This window comes from Periplaneta americana, chromosome 10 (assembly GCF_040183065.1).
Source record: "Periplaneta americana isolate PAMFEO1 chromosome 10, P.americana_PAMFEO1_priV1, whole genome shotgun sequence".
Taxonomy (NCBI): domain Eukaryota; kingdom Metazoa; phylum Arthropoda; class Insecta; order Blattodea; family Blattidae; genus Periplaneta; species Periplaneta americana.
Window position 1 is genome coordinate 74,896,749 of NC_091126.1, and position 17,083 is coordinate 74,913,831.

The following is a 17,083-nucleotide window of genomic DNA, read 5'->3' on the forward strand; positions in this document are numbered from 1 at the left end:
TGAGGATTATGTCCAGGGTGGGAATTTTAATATTTTATGCTGAGAGGACATTAAAAGTTAAATTGTCCATAAAAACACTGCTCATAATAATTTTGTAACCATGTTGACTGACTCATCTTGTTGGCTCGCTCAACTTATAGGCCTATTTAAAAAAAACGAGAAGAATTCATATGAGTAGCATTAACAGATAAAATGCGGAAACTATGCATTAGGGACCTGAAGGGGATAAATGTTCATGGGAGGAACAAATTAATATTTTTCAGCAGGATATATCAGATTCTCCAGGAGAGCTATCCCTTGCATTTCTGTATTAATTCGTACCCTGATTGTGTGTTCAAATATGAATTTTGATTAAAATTTATAAGCAGTGATGCTTTTGGTACTCTCTTAACAAAATATTTTAAATTGCCCAACAGGAAAGCCTAACTTTACCGTCATTGTGACAGTGCAGACTGAACCTGATGGATTGTAATGTCACCACGGTGAGTTAATCGTCCTATTTTTATGTTGGGAATTTTGCAAATTTTAACTTATTTCAACATTAATCTAGCCTGTTTAGCATGTGCAGCTTTTGGTCAAACTAGCGCTGAGTTTGTTGCTCGTCTGAGAGGATAGAAACTAGAGTAAGGAGCGAGGGAGCAATCCAAGTTTAAAATATTTGAAATCGGTGCGACGGATATGACGTGAAACTACACGCCTACACCTTCTACGCCCCATAATTCTCAGCGAAATACCGCCAAATATTCAATATTTAATTGCTGTTACCGGTTTCGGTCATACGTAAACGGTTTAGAATGGATGTGGAGATGACAGGAGTATTAGTAGACTATTATATCAATGTGCATTTCACTGTATATTTATTAAAGTATTATGGTTGTTACATGGACTGAACACTTAATTTCCACATTCTTTCTTTTATCAATAAGGATGTGAGACATAACAGACATATTCCACAGTTGAGCCGAACAGAATATTAGCACAGTCTAGTATATAGAGACGAAGTTCAATATGTACGGTAGTAAATATGCATCCATAGATAGTTGCTAACCACTAGGATCGCTACTATCGTCTCATTACAAACAATACGAAATAGTACCTGCACAGTCTATTGTTCTAGTACCCTCACAACTCAAGCTTCGTGACTATATACTAGACTGTGACATTAGCTTATTTAGACCTAAATAAAAAAAATACCTGCCGAACTTGATCACACTTTTGTAATATTCACAACACGAGACATTTCATAATAATTCGAACAAAATAGCCCATTAACACACCGGAAAAAGAAATTAACTATGAGCCACCGGCGTAGCTCTGTCGGCTAAGGCGCTTGCCTGCCGATCCGGAGTTGCGTTCGGGAGCGGGTTCGATTCCCGCTTGGACTGATTACCTGGTTGGGTTTTCTCCGAGGTTTTCCCCAACCGTAAGGCAAATGTCAGGTAATCTACGGCAAATCCTCGGCCTCATCTCGCTATCATCAATCCCATCGACGCTAAATAACCTCGTAGTTGATACAGCGTCGTTAAATAACCAAGTAAAAAAAAATGAACTATGGGTAATCTGACGGCCATACTAGTACACCTTTTCGATTCCATCGTTTCAAGCATAGACAAATAAATAAAAGTTTCAAGCTTATCCTGTCTTTATATCCTCTAAGTTGCTAGTTACTCCGCTTTCACATCTTCAGCCATCTCCTCTGTAGTACCAACATAATTTTGGTAACATACGAAAGTATCACGCTAGTGTACACGTACGCTATGCCTTGCTAGGCCAATAGATCATATGATCTAGGGTTGCATATACGCTGAGCAAAGGCTGGTGACTTTTTGTTTTCTGATGTCAGTAATACTATTACTAATAAGGCAGTGTAATGGCGCATTTTCTCTTGCGAAATCATAGGAACAAACTCAGCGCAAGTTTCACCCAGTTTTTGACATATTCTCGCATTTTTAGAGGTGTATTTTGATTTTGATCCAATTTTACTGCCTAGCTATATTTCTTTTACTCATCTAGCATATTTTGTTCACAATGAGTTGCCAACACTGTCTGCAGAAATAGGCAAATAGCACGTGTATGTTGTTTGTAAATCTATTCTGAAAGTTGTGAACACGTTGCTTTGAAAAATGAACAAATCCAAGAAAGATAAGAAAGAACGACGTTCAAAAGAAAATGATCATGAAGATGATGAAAGAATGGAGAAAGACGCTGAAGTACCAGGTTCTTCTTCTGTTATTATAGATGACCAAACAGTAGGAGTAAGTCCTATAGCACAACCAATGGCATCTGCAAAGTTGACGAAGAAAATACGCAAATTAATTAAGGCATGTGAGTATTCTAGTTTAGCCGTAATGTTAATAGGTATATAGTATTTATTTTTGCTACAGTTATAGTGACCTGTTAAATATGTTTTGAAATGGGTTACACGTGCGTTGAAACTTTTACGGCCTTCTGTTATACAGTGTCTTTGGTGTCTAAGGTAAAATGGGCGCGCTTTCGAACAGGGGCAGCGGCTTTTAGAGTGAATATGCTACCAGTTTCAGCTTGTTCTGTATGCTCCAGGATTTCGGAAAGAAACTTTCTTCTGTACCGTCTCTTCATACTTTGAATAACTCCCTGATCAATGGGCTGGATTAAGCTGAAATTTATTATCATAACACTAGAGCTGCAAACAATTTGCATACGTATAAACTGTCACACTGTTACCAAAAATCTTAGAAGTACCGGTACTTATTACACACTCCTAGTTTGGCCAAAAACTGCAAATGCAAAACAGGATCTTTCAGAGGTTGATCTTCTTCTGTTTCTCCTGATCTGCAGCATGAATACAGTGCTGTAGGTTATATGTTGAAATGTCACAGATACGTGATTTTTTCTATCATCAAGCGAGCTGCCTGCAATTCCCTTCTTAAGATAAGAAACCCCTTAATAACCATTCTATCTGGCTGACAAGGATATTGAAAAACCACTTTTTGACAAGTGAACCGAAGAATTTCGAAAATGAACTAGTTAGTGTATGTCCCACATACTGTAATCTATGAGCTTTTTAATGATGTGACTGAAGAACTGACTCTTTTGAATGACTTTCATTCAGGAATGAATTATTTCACTTGAAAGAGTTGACTTAATACCAGTGGCGGCTGATTGAGGCAAGTGAGGCCGGGCCTCAGTCACTTGGATTAACTGAAATAAAATTTTGTGTTTTTATATAATGTATTAGTTACTTGAATGAAGCATATATCGCTGTAGGAGCATTTGAAAACTTTGTGCTGTAGATAGACCTGTTTTGCAGTAAAATTTGTTCCTGAGGCCAGGATCGCTCGTGCCAGGTCTGGCTTCCGAATTTCCTGTATTTTCTCGGGCTTTTGAGGTTGCGCTTAAAACGCTGTAGCTGAGGCACAATTCGTCTGGCCTCGTGGCCTGGTCAGGTTTCACTCCTCCCATCCATGGGCCGGCCTGAAGGGTAGAGTGGGGTGGGAATAGCGATGGTGACTTGTCTTCCTAAATAGTCCGTAAATAACAAAAATTCCAGCTCTTTGGCAGGCAGAGACCCACACTATTCTCTCCCCTTATGTCTTTTTTTATGACTTAAGCGAGGGTGTTGTACTATTGTACTTCGTAGTACAGTAGTGAATCTGGGCCAATGTTGTTATGTATTTCGGGAAAATATAAACAGAAACAAATGCGAGAAATAATGCTGGTGTAGTTAATTCATTGTTAGAGAAGAAATAATATTGAAAGAAACGAAGTTTTAAATAAAGAGAGAGCCTACCAATATACCTACGAGATCGCTGACAATTTTTCTGACAGATAATCTTAAAACGCTAGTTCCTGTTGCATCCTGGTATGGGCAACATAAATGGTTAAGTGGTAATGTGGTACAAAATAAACTTCTCTCTTTGTTGCTGTTAAAGGAAAACAAATAAAAAGAAAAGAAAGAAAGGGGAATTTCAACATATAATATGGATTGCTTCATCACTCTGAAACAATCACTGAAACTCTCAGCATAACAGCTTATTTGGTGAGTGAAATTATTATTTTTCATTAATAGTAATAATAATAGACTAATAATAATAATAATAATAATAATAATAATAATAATAATATAATAATACAGTAATAATGATATTAATATAATAACAATGATAATTGTCATAAATAAACATTTCCTATTGGAGGCACTTAAACTAGTTGCATCTGGCCTCACCTAGGATTTCGATCACCGGCTGCTACTGCTTAGTACATCACTATTTTAAACCACCTGCACTTTCACATAGACTGAGTCAATTTCGCGTGTACTCTCCTGCAACAAAATTGGATATGTGCAGATCCCATCTCGTTACAAGATGAAAGGTGGCATTATATTCCGGACACAGCATTCTCGTTCTCAGCAGACCTTTATTGAACGAGAAATTTATGCATACCTTCTTGTCTGCACATAACAGCACAAGAGTAATTGCATTGTCAAACTGATCCATTTCCTTCCATAGTGCACAGATTAAAATCACAAATTACTCTTTTCACTTCAGTTTAAGAATGAAATATACAAAACAGAAAAATTGTTTTCAGATCAAGCAAATAATATAACAAAGGAACATGAGAACTCGTGAAAATAACTTTACTCATACTTGTTCTTACTGTAGATGTGCTTTCACATATCTACAACACAAATATATCATGTGTTCCTGCAATAGTTGGCAACACATTTACATTTATTAGCTGCATTAAAACACTCGACATGTATCTCCATTTATCTGCTGCTTCCCTCACCTTGCGCATGTGATAGGATTTGGAAAAATTCCACCATCTCACAACCAAAAGTTAATGTTAATTGTAATTTTATTGTTCATATTATAGTTGTAATCCCCTGGTAGAGGGGCAGAGAAGGCCCGACGGCCTTATCTCTACCAGGTTAAATAAATAAATACTAAATACTAAAAGTTTTTCCAGCAATCCTGTTCACAGGTTTTGTTTCCAGTTTAGTCAGCTGATAATACCGTACATGTTAAGGAAGGAATTCTTATGCAGAAAAGTGGGAGAAGGGAGAACAGAAGGTTCAGTGTTTAATTTTTTAGGAAGTTTGGTCAGAGAGATCTTATATTGCAGCATAGTGCCAAGTAATTAATTTGAAAGCATGAATGTTTTCCAACTGTAAAATTTCCAACAATATGTACAAACTTTTCATACAGTTTTTTGTATTACTGTTCGTGTTATACCAACTATGTATATAATTCTTATATTGTATTAAAAATTGATATTTATTTTCTCATTTATTTGTTTGCAGGTGTCTCTCTGGAGGATAAATCTTATTTTCGAAATGGATTAAAAGATGTACAATCTGGCCTTAAAAAAAATGAAAGAGGGTAAGTAATGTATATATTATGTAGTACATAAGAAATGGTTCAGACAGTTATGCCAAGATTTGGGACGGGTATATAGAAGTAGAAAAACTTTTACTCATAGTGAAGGCATATTGAGTTCACCCTGCCCAACCGGACCTGCCTTCCATGTGGGAAAGAAAAACTATAATGAAAAATACATTACACTGTGTTAGATTTTAAATTTTGAATTTGTAAAATTTAGAAGTAAAACGAGGATGTTTGGTTGTTGGACGATACTCAAAATAATTACTCCAACAACTTTAGTATATTTTGGAATGCTGAAAGGCATGATCATGACTGTATTAAGCCTATGATTGTGATAATGTGTGTACAAAGTTCTAGGTTGCATTTGAACTATATGACCCTGAACACTTACAGATTCCATTCATATTGGAACTTTTGTTAACACTTATTCTGAGAAAACAATGTCTAAATTATGTTCTATCCTCTCAAAAATTGTCAGAGCTATTCCTTTCCCATTCCACTCTGTTACTTTTATAAGGCCAAGAAAATCTTCCTCAACTCCACATTCATATGTATAGTGAGTCCCACTGAACGTTCACAGTGTTTCTGTCAGCCCCTGCTACAACCACTGCTTGCACCCACAAACTCACAGCACTTCACTGGATTAAAATTTAAGTACTATGTTATATTAATGACATTTGGTACTCACCCTCCATACAGTAGCTGCTTTAAGTGTTTCCCAACTTATGTGATAGTTAATTCAGAGAATATGTTTCATTAAATCTATTCACAAATTTTAGTATTGTTTTTCTATTATATGGAACTGGGTGTCCAGGAAATTTACGTCTAAATTTTTCCCTTCTTTTGCCACATGATTTCATTTTCCTTATGTATGTTTTCAAAATGTGTACACATTTACGCATTGGACATCTAACCATTGCAAAACACAGCACAATGTTATAAACTGTACTTATTTTTAGGTGACTTAATGCAGGCTGACAAAGACAGAATGACTCAGCAAATTTCGGGTAGGGGGGATTTACCAACCAACCATACAGCTTTCATGTGGTGATCTCTATCTCGCTTTTCCTCATTCCCACTATTTTGGCATGTACACAATAAGAACTGACGCCTGAAAAATAACATAAAACACCAGTCAGGATTGATAATTTAAGCTAAACATTAGGAAATTCACCAGTCATTCAAGTAAGTGGAGACACTCTCGTGAGAATAGTCAAATCGGCATCTTTATTTGTTAATCATAAAACAAGAATGGCTACAAGCAGCAGGGGGGACCTATCATTTGTCAGCTGATAGAAACATCAGGAATGTTCATGGGACTCACTGTATTAAAGTAACTTATTCAAAGAAATAAGCCGTTTTTTAGTGTTACAATTTTATTTTATCAGTAATAACACTAAAATATTCGTACATTTTACTTGTTCTATTGTTTTATTTGTAGGCAAGTAATGTTTCAAAGCACTGAATGAGTTCATTTTGATAGTTTATGAAAGTAGCATTGTTATGGGTATTTTTGTAATGCATCCATTCTAAATTTGAGCAATGCTCTGAACATGCCTCCTTGAACAAAAATTTTCCTTTTAATTAACTTAAGTTTTTGTCACTCTCCGTAAAGGTTCATACATCATCCCTGTGTTCTCAAAGGGTGATATTTTGAGTAGCACAAAATATTGTTTTAACAATAATAATAATAATATTAATATTTTTTCTTCATTATTTTCTTTTATTTTCCTCTTTAAACTGGAATTGAGATCTACATCAGCATTTTTTCCTTTTCTTTCCATAAACTTAAAACAAATGACTAGCTGCAATGTTTCTATTATTGTATTTTCTTTGTTCATATGCCCGAAATTCTTCCTTTGCTTTCTTCAAAACACAGTGGCTCCATCACAAGCTTAGGACTAATGATATTAACCCCAACTTCTTCTCTCTCAAAAACGACAGAAATGGGACATTCTGTCTAGAGCCTTAAGTTTTTCATTATAGTTAAGTCATGGAAAATAATGGAGAAATTTGTGCTGGAAAGACTTATTTTTCCTTGTTTGAAAGGCATAGGGGAAACCATAACCTATAAGAGGAATCCAAAGAAGTTTTAGAAAAATATATTTTCTCTCTTCATTTATTACAGTACTTACAAGAAAGTGTCCTGTTACACTAGAATGTTCACACTCACCTAAACTTTGTTGCTGATTTTCTTGCCTCTGAGTATTGCTACAGCTACTGCTGTTTTCTTTCTTGTTTTCTTCATTCACTTTTGCTGCACTTGTATTACTCAAACATTCAGAATTATTTATACATCCTATATTTGTTGTTTCTTCACTGAAACGATTTTGCACTTCTTGCTTTTCACTTTATATTTCTGTCTTTTTCTGAATTGAATTATATTTTCTTAAAGAATTGAAAAATATTATTTTGCTTAGAACTTGTTTTCTGGCATTGCAGCACTTAATGCAACTATGAATACAGGTAAAGACGTTAATATTACCATTAACAAATACCTACTGACAATAATTAAAAGCAGTGCTGCTTTACCCAATAGGCCACAGTAGGTCCCAGCCTAGGATGCAGTTTAAAATTTTCATTTTCAAGAAACCTGAGCTAGACATTCCAGAAGTTCAGAATCATGCAAAAGTGCTATTGAATTCTTACTAAAGTAATTGGGAAGATTCCTTCACCGAATGTCTTCACTTTCGTTGTCATCTTGTGTCACAACTGATAAAATAAACACATAATTGAAGTTTAGTCGTTTTATTACGCAGAAAGACTAAATGTTATATCCCACTGTGAACATTACTCTGTCCATGGCTCTTAGTAATGCCTTGGAGAGCGCTCTGTCTGAGCATTGAAAGTGTTAAGAACTATATATGATCTTTGGTGAATGAGGATATCCTGAATTACGTAGCTCTTTTCATTATTGTGTCCGAACTTACCTGTTGCATTTCATTTGAAGACATCATTGATGATTTCGCAGCTCATAGATCAAGAAAAATTCAAGCTTAAGCTCTCAGTACCAATGAAAAGGAGTCCACATCCATGTAGCATGCTAGTTAATAATATTGATTGTTCCATTAAAAAAAATGTATGTTGTGTAAAAAAGTACACTTTCTCATACTTACTTACTTACTTACTTTCTGGCTTTTAAGGAACCCGGAGGTTCATTGCCGCCCTCACATAAGCCTGCTATTGGTCCCTATCCTTAGCAAGATTAATCCAGTCTCTATCATTTCAGAAATATTTTTGATGCAAGTTTTAAGTGACTCACTCTGTATAATATTTAAGAAAAATTATAGATACGTGAGTGCCTATGAGCTGGGAAATGCTAAAATGGTTAAAAGGTTCCACTCCATGGAACTTCTTTGTTTCAACTGACACCTAATAATTCACACCACATACACAACACTAGAGGTCAATTTGTAAAGATTTATAAACATATTAAAAGAAATGTGACTCTTGCTGTACAGGGAGTTAGTCTATTGCTATAATAATAATAATAATAACAATAACAATGGACTCTGATCTTAGATAACGCAATGGTGTGTTGTGTTGAACAGTTTAAATAAATGATTGAAAGGAGAAAAATTCTAATAAATCATTTTATGCCATCCTAGCATTATAAACAGGTTGTTACTACATCCAATGTCGTTCGTAATCGGCTTATGGCATGCATGCCAATAATAATAATGATGTATTCACTATGACGTAATACTTGAATGCTTGGGTCGGAATGCATGCAACTCGTCTATCTTGTTTACTGCTTTTACACGTCGTGTAACAAGAAATGAAATGCAGGACACAAGGTAACGTATCATTTATTTACAATCTTTAAAAGTTTTGTATCACTTTTGTAATATCACATAAAACAGTTCTGTGGTTCAGAGAAACTATATTAACAAAATAAAGGAACATTTGTAACATAAAATTTGATACCTAACCTATAACTAGAGTTGTAATACCTGCAAGGTCATCCATTTCCTTTATTCGATGCCAATGCCAGGTGCAACTAATCGATATGAACATATGAAGACTTTGTCGGCTATGGATGATTTATAATTTATTTCATGCAATTTATAATGCTAAGATGCTATAAAGTGTTGTATCCAACTCGTGGATAATCTGATTATGTCACTCGTGAAAATTGTCACACTCACTATCGTTCGTGAGACAAACATTCACTCATGCCATAATCATCAAGATTATCCACTTGTTGGATAAATAACTATTTAAAAAATTTTATTTTCCAGCTTTTGGGGAAGACACATGCCCCTGTACCCCCTCTGAAACTGTGCCTGTATACATGAAATATATATGAATTAATTAAATTAATTCATTCATAGTTTCCTGCCTAATGGTAGGTCTTTCACTGCAGACTCAGCATTCTCCAATCTTCTCTATTTTCCCCTTCCTTTTTAGTCTTCATGTTTGATCCATGTATCTTAATGTTGTCATGAAATGTATAAGGGCTGAAATTGAATGTAAATGTATGGAAGAAAACATATGACTCCATTTAGATTTGAAGCAACAAGTTTAATAGCAAACATTTTTTGCTTTACAGTACCTACTCAAAACAACATGATGGCACGTGTTAATCAGATCCTATAGAGTTTTATATATTTATATATTAATGTTTGTTTAATTATTATATTTTAAAATGTATAATTATTTTGTTGAGATGATGGAAAGAATTAATTAACTCTCTTTTTTATTTATACGTTTATCTATGGGAAGATTATCCATTTTTGTTCATTATACGATTAAATTGACTTAGGGATATCAGTGTAATTATGAAGACATTAATTGGCACTCAAATCGCACTGTTAGTTCACTTTCAGTGCCAAGATTTTTTGGTCAAATTCAGTACCTTGCCATCAAATTTAAATGAAACAAAATTGTAATCACTCTTGTGCTGCAGTTTCCACTGGCCAACATAGATTTCTATTAAAAGTTGTATTTAGAATTCTGTGTCTGTTCCAAAGCTTTGGCCAAAACCTTTGCATATATTCAGAATGATAAAAATTGGCGGGTATGTAATCCATAGTTCATATTTACATCCAGTATGTTTCATGTTTTTCATGCTGATATATAATAGTATTTTTCCGTAGGCTAAAGCTCAGGTCAGTTCTTAGTGATTTTAAAAGTGTTTGCACATACTTTATGAACGAAAGAATTTTCACATTCCAAGTCTATAAATATTCAGAAAATAATTTTTAATTATGTATTTGAATATAAAGTGAACCAAACATTCCTTTTCAGTCTTGTGATATTTGCTGGTGATGTGACGCCAGTAGAGATCATGTGTCATTTGCCAGCAGTGTGTGAAGAGATGAATATTCCATATATCTACGTTCTTTCACGACAGACTTTGGGCTCAGCAATGGGAGTCAAACGAGGGTCATTAATGGTGTTCTTGAAGAAACATGAGAAGTATGCTGATCTCTATGATGAAGTAGTTGAGGCTATTAATAGTATTGTTCTTCCGTGGGAATAAATGTGTTTCATTAATTGGCATTTCTTAATGTGCGAGAGTGAGGACAGAGACAGTACTCATTGTGTCTTATGCCAAACATAGAGGTCCCCAGCGATAATATCCTAGAAAGGGTCACTCCTAAATATATCAACCAACTATGACTATACTTAGAAACAAACTAAACCTTTTTATACCTATATTTTTTTTAAACTGCTCTGTAATTAGGCCAGGTTAGATTATGTATGTTTCTGTGTATAGTTCCAGTTGGTTGGTATGTTTAAGAGTGACAGTTTATAGATAAATGACACTGAAGATTTCGTGTGAGTGTGAAATATTCTCTTAGTAATGAATTGGAAGTCTTAAATGTACATAGGCTAAAATTGATTATAAAGTGAAATGAAGGCATTAGTGGATGAAAGAGTTATATAACATTTTTGTGAAAATTGCATTTTCTTAATGAATGAAGGTGATATCACAGTCTAGTATATACAGTCACGAAGCTCAATATATAGTAAATATGCATCCATAGATAGTTGCTAACCACTAGGATTGCTACTATCGCCTCATTACAGACAATGCGAAATAGTACCTGCACAGTCTATTATTCCTAGTACCCTCATAGCCACCAGCGTGACTCAGTCGGTTAAGGCGCTTGCCTACCGATCTGAAGTTGTGCTCGGGCATGGGTTTGATCCCCGCTTGGGCTGATGACCTGGTTGGGTTTTTCCGAGATTTTCCCCAACCGTAAGGTGAATGCCAGGTAATCTATGGCGAATCCTATCACCAATCTCATCGACGCTAAATAACCTAGTAGTTGATACAGCGTCGTTAAATAATCAACTAAAAAAAAAAGTACCCTCATAAACTCAAGCTTCGTGACTGTATATACTAGACTGTGGTGGTATGTAGCATTCTTTCACATAGTACCTTATTTCAGTTTCTCTGTCATAGAATATAGAAATACAAAGAGAATGCAATTCTACTTTTTTGGTAGATGAACGTGTTGTTTCTCTAAGGTATTTTGCAACATAACCCCTTCATCCACTAATACCTTCAAATATTGTCTTTGTCAGAATAAAAGAAAATTCTATGAAACAGATAAGGGAGTTATTTTTGTAATATTATGTACGGTAATAGTTTAAATGTTTTTGTGAGATGAATTGTGTGCACGTTTCCATTTTGCATCAAAGGAAGATTCCTTTTCCTGAAAAGTGACTGACAAAATATACAAAAAAAAATAGATTTTATGTATTTAAATAACAGTAATAATATTGGCAAATATAGTTTAGGATATTGTGATCAATCTGAGATACGTAATCTATAAAAAATTGTTTCAGAAGAACAGATTTCACTTTTCCACTGTGCTTTCTTCCCACAGAGGTTATTGGTATGAGATTTTAAACTTTCATCACAGTCTATTATATACAGTCACGAAGCTCAATATGTAGTAAATATGCATCCATAGATAGTTGCTAACCACTAGGATCGCTACTATCGCCTCATTACAGACAATGCGAAATAGTACCTGCACAGTACCCTCATAAACTCAAGCTTCGTGACTGTATGTACTAGACTGTGCTTTCATGGTGATTGTGTTAGCAAGAAGCGAATACATAGTGGATAATCCAAAACCCTTCTTCTGAATACAATCATTGTTAAGCTCATTAGGTTAATGATTGTCATCTTTGGAAAGCTTTGGTGTACAAATTTATAAACTCTTCTGATTGAAATGTGTAACTTCTTTGATTTTTAATTGACAGTGGCAGAAGAAAGAACCACTAGACTACTATATTTTGTATTTCGTAAACTGAAATTTGTCAGCCATGTACGAGTTTTGTTGAGCTTGAAGTTACATTAGTGAAGAGCTCAAAGTGGCAAAACACAATCTTGTTACCAGTGAGACAAATTTTTCCGTGCTAGAAATGCAGGCTGTTCGACATTATTAACATACTATAAACAAAGAATTCATACTAACTAACATTGTATATATATATGGCTGCTGGAAAAATTGTATTTCTTAATCTTCATCATCTCTCCTTCATAGAATTCTTGCAGTGTAATGTTCCTTTTCAAATTGAAATAGAACATAACCTTCCACCTCAGCAGTATTCACAGAATGCCCAGTGACAGCTTATATTAACAGTTTGCAGAACTTTCAGTGCAATCAGTAACTCCATGGTAATCTTCATTCCATAGAAGAAGACTCTGCATGTAAACAAATGCTCGTGTCTGAAGCCCTTCTTATTGGCTTCAGGACAAAGAACCTCTTTATGGCACCTAGAACGCGACATTAGTTAGTTCCTTGACTGAAAGCATAACCTTTGATATATTTTCGAAGTCTTAATGGAAAATTAAGAGAAGGAAATACGATGTAAGAGTAATGGAATGGAGAAAAATTCTCTCTGGCGCCGGGATTTGAACCTGGGTTTTCAGCTCTACGTGCTGATGCTTTATCCACTAAGCCACACTGGATACCACCCCGGCGTCGGACAGAATCGTCTCAGATTAAGCTCCAACTCTTGGGTTCCCTCTAGTGGCCGGTGCCGGAGAGAATTTTTCTCTGTTCCATTATTCTTACATCGTATGATGACGCAGAATATCTGCATGAAAATATCATATGTACTTCGGTACATTAAAATATATATATATGATATGCGTAAATCACTTCGTGATTTAAGACGGCGCTTATTCCGTCGGATCCTGGCCAACTAGTCACTCATAACGAGTGCACCTCAGCACATGTGTGGACTTCGGTTCTACGTTCATAGACATCTATGACGTAGTGCAGAGGGTAGCCACTAGAGCGAACCCAAGAGTTGGAGCTTAATCTGAGACGATTCTGTCCGACGCCGGGGTGGTATCCGGTGTGGCTTAGTGGATAAAGCATCAGCACGTAGAGCTGAAAACCCGGGTTCAAATCCCGGCGCCGGAGAGAATTTTTCTCCGTTCCATTACTCTTACATCGTATGATGACGCAGAATATCTGCATGGAAATATCATATGTACTTCGGTACATTAAAATATATATATATATATTATATGAAACAGTTAAAACACTAATGAAAGCTGTCAAGAAAGAATGTGATTTTTATTATATGAGAGTCACATGACCTGCCCTGTGAAGAATGCAAATGAATGCGTCAATTCTTAACTCACTTCACCACTTCAAACCACACCCATATTGGCCAGCTTCTGAACTGATAACATACAGCTATAAGCTATATTACAAATATTGATTCGCCACTATACCTGTACATATATTATGGCCAGACAGATCAGACCATACACAATATGAAACGAATTTGTGTCAAGACTGCAAATTGCAGGTAACTGGGAAAAAACTTTCCTAAAATCTATCTACATTTCTGTTACTGACATGTGTAGACTATAGATCTTTGAAGGTCTTTAATATTGAAAGAATGTTCATCTTATTTTGTTTCCTTTTAACTATTGTAATTTATTTTAAAAATTTGTACTTCTTTTACACTAAAATTAACAATTTAAGCCTAATCTCAACTTATTTGTTTTTGTTGTATTTTATTGCTTTTCTTACTCGTAGCAGCAATGTGGAGGCCATGATAGTTCGTGTTCATTATTTCCAATACAATTAAGCCATCAGTTTCGTAGTCTAGTGTTTAAAGAACTCGCAAACGCGAAACTGGCTTGTAAACATACAACTGTTTCTTCCCGCACAGAACGTTGATTTCCCTTAACCAATGCATAAAATACCTATACTTTTTTTGTCAAGAAATTTCTGGTCATTCTACTGTAAATGAGTGAACTTGATTCATTACATCGACAAAAAATCAGTTTAAATCACAGTCAATACCGTGGCTGAATGTCACATCCCCCCTCCACTTAATTATGTTTTCTAGCTCTAAGCCTTACAGTTTATGTTTAAATGAACAATAATTCTGAGAATAAAGGCCATAGAGAGACCCCTATCCCGTATCCTACATAACGTGGTGATGCAGACATCGTAATCAAAGGCACATTTTTTACACTTCGAAGACTTGCTCGTCACTGCTAGGATATAAGTGAAAGGTGATCACTAGAGAGCAGAATTTTAGGCCCTAAAAGTTGTCATTTTAGACGCCTAAAATAGGCTCTTAAACTCCTTTATTTAGGCTCTATAAAATAACAAATAGGCTTTTTTTGTTAAAGATTCAACATTTATTTAATGCAAAATTCTAGGATTAAAAGAAACTTCCACACATTTCACATTTTACAAGGGTACACATGCATACACAAAATGAAGATATTCTGTCTTTAAGTTAGTGTTTTTCATTCACCAATCACATTTCCATAGTTTGCTTCACAATAGATGATCAGCACTTTTGTGGCTATTGTGTCGCTCACTGCTGTACTTACAAATGGTGAGAAAAAAGGATGGGGTTGTTATCTGTCTTGGAATGTAAGAGAATGCTTAATCGGGTACAATCCAGCAAGTTCGTGTTAAATTGCCGACAGACAGAGGAAGATATAATAATAATAATAATAATAATAATAATAATAATAATAATAATCATAGTTTGTCCCACAGGAGTTCTTTTACATGCCAGTAAATATACTGACATGAGCCTGTCGCATTTAAGCACACATAAATGCCATTGACCTGGGGCGGGATCAAACCTGCAACCTCGAGCACAGAAGACCAGCGTTATACAGACTGTGCTACCCAGGCCGACTGAAAGTTGGAATTTTAGGAGTGAAAGATAGTGAGAATGAGAAGGGGTGGCTCGGAGGTACTTTTCTTTTGTGTTGTTCACAGCTAGGAAGGAGTTGTTATTACCCGTCTTGGAATGTAAACGGCACAGAATGTTAAGAAAAACAGTAAACTGTTACGAAATATGATGCAAACATTAAAAAAAAACTTAAAAATAGGCACTATAAAACCCCTTTATTTATACTATATTTTCATGAAAAATGTAAATATTAAATCTCAAATCAGTATGTATCAAAGAAAAAAATAGGTTTTTGCCTAAATTCCACTCTCTAGTGATCAAAAGTGTGGAGAAGGCCTCGTTGACTCGCTGTAATCATGAGTTGGCATCCCTGATTGTACAACTTCATAACAATCATAAGTAGTGTTGAACCTTGTAGATCAGTTCAGCATCCGTTTTGGTGAGTTGCAGATGTTGAACATTACAACAGTAGACCTTTTCAATTGATTAGATTTGCAACAAGTAATATGAAGTTTTAATTACCTAGTATTATAAATGTATTATCAGTAATTCATATACACGTCGTTAACTTGAATGTTTTGCTATATAATACAGAATATTTTCATTGTTATCAAATACTACGTTCTTAACCAGGATCTTTTTTAATACTGAATTAGGACACAGTAGCCTTTTTACTAGGCAGAAGTGTCATTAACCTGGAAGTGAAGTAAAATGAATCGTGTAGATGCACCCCTTTTCCTTCTTCATTATAATCCCTGTGCTTGGTGCTGTGGCATATTCGAATTATAACAATGCTGTCTTTATTATAGAGTACAGTCTAGACATTAGACTTGTCAACTTGTAATGAGGCGATATTAGCGATCCTAGTGGTGAGCAACTATCTAATGTTTGCATATTTACTACGTATTGAGCTTCGCGACTGTATATACTAGACTGTGATATGACGATGAATCCATGTTTAAACATAGTTCACTAAACTATAAAACGCAGCAATTGTATGTCTCTGTTATTAGTGTAAAGTACGATATCAAAACGCTATCTTTCTTGCCAGTCAACGCACTTGAAATACACAATGTTTACTAATTGCGAGAACAGCGACTAGGGACCGGAACGGAATAATCAACAATGCTGTAGAACTAGAAGAATTATTATTTTGCGAGTTTAGTTGCCTTACGGCAATCAGCTGGGCTACCTCATAGACTTACTAAGTATCCGCAGGTTATCTCTGTGTTTACAATGTTACCACTTGAGTCAATATATAAATAAAAAATATCGGATAATAGGAAATACAGACTAATTTGTTTAAATATGTTCAAGGCTAATATCTGTAAAATCGGGATTTTTGTCAATCCCAACTCCCTTTAATCGGGACTCAACCAGGAAATTGGGAGAATCCCGCCTAAATTGGGATACCCGACAACCCTGGCTATCAGACATAGGTACTGTGTTCAGACTTACATCATTTTCATAGGAACTCTGAATGTGAACATTCATAACCGTGGTTAATGAAAGAATTAATATGTCAACTTTTTAATTCAATCTGTAGGTTAAAGTGCTGTATGAAGTCAAAA

The 17,083-nt window shown here is 35.2% G+C and overlaps 1 protein-coding gene across 1 annotated transcript; it reads left to right on the top strand.

Annotated features, from left to right (window-relative positions):
• The first annotated feature begins 1,944 nt into the window (after positions 1 to 1,944).
• On the top strand, positions 1,945 to 11,929 carry NHP2 (NHP2 ribonucleoprotein). Its single transcript, XM_069837697.1, has 3 exons — positions 1,945 to 2,325; positions 5,282 to 5,360; positions 10,614 to 11,929. Exons 1-3 carry the CDS (start codon positions 2,124 to 2,126, stop codon positions 10,846 to 10,848), a joined length of 516 nt encoding a protein of 171 aa, XP_069693798.1. The 5' UTR covers positions 1,945 to 2,123; the 3' UTR covers positions 10,849 to 11,929.
• Positions 11,930 to 17,083: the final 5,154 nt, after the last annotated feature.

Coding starts and splice junctions, on each gene's coding strand:
- NHP2 (XM_069837697.1), top strand. CDS start 2,124: ATGAACAAATCCAAGAAAGATAAGAAAGAACGACGTTCAAAAGAAAAT. Junction 2,326..5,281: donor ACGCAAATTAATTAAGGCAT/GTGAGTATTCTA, acceptor ATTTGTTTGCAG/GTGTCTCTCTGGAGGATAAA. Junction 5,361..10,613: donor CTTAAAAAAAATGAAAGAGG/GTAAGTAATGTA, acceptor ATTCCTTTTCAG/TCTTGTGATATTTGCTGGTG.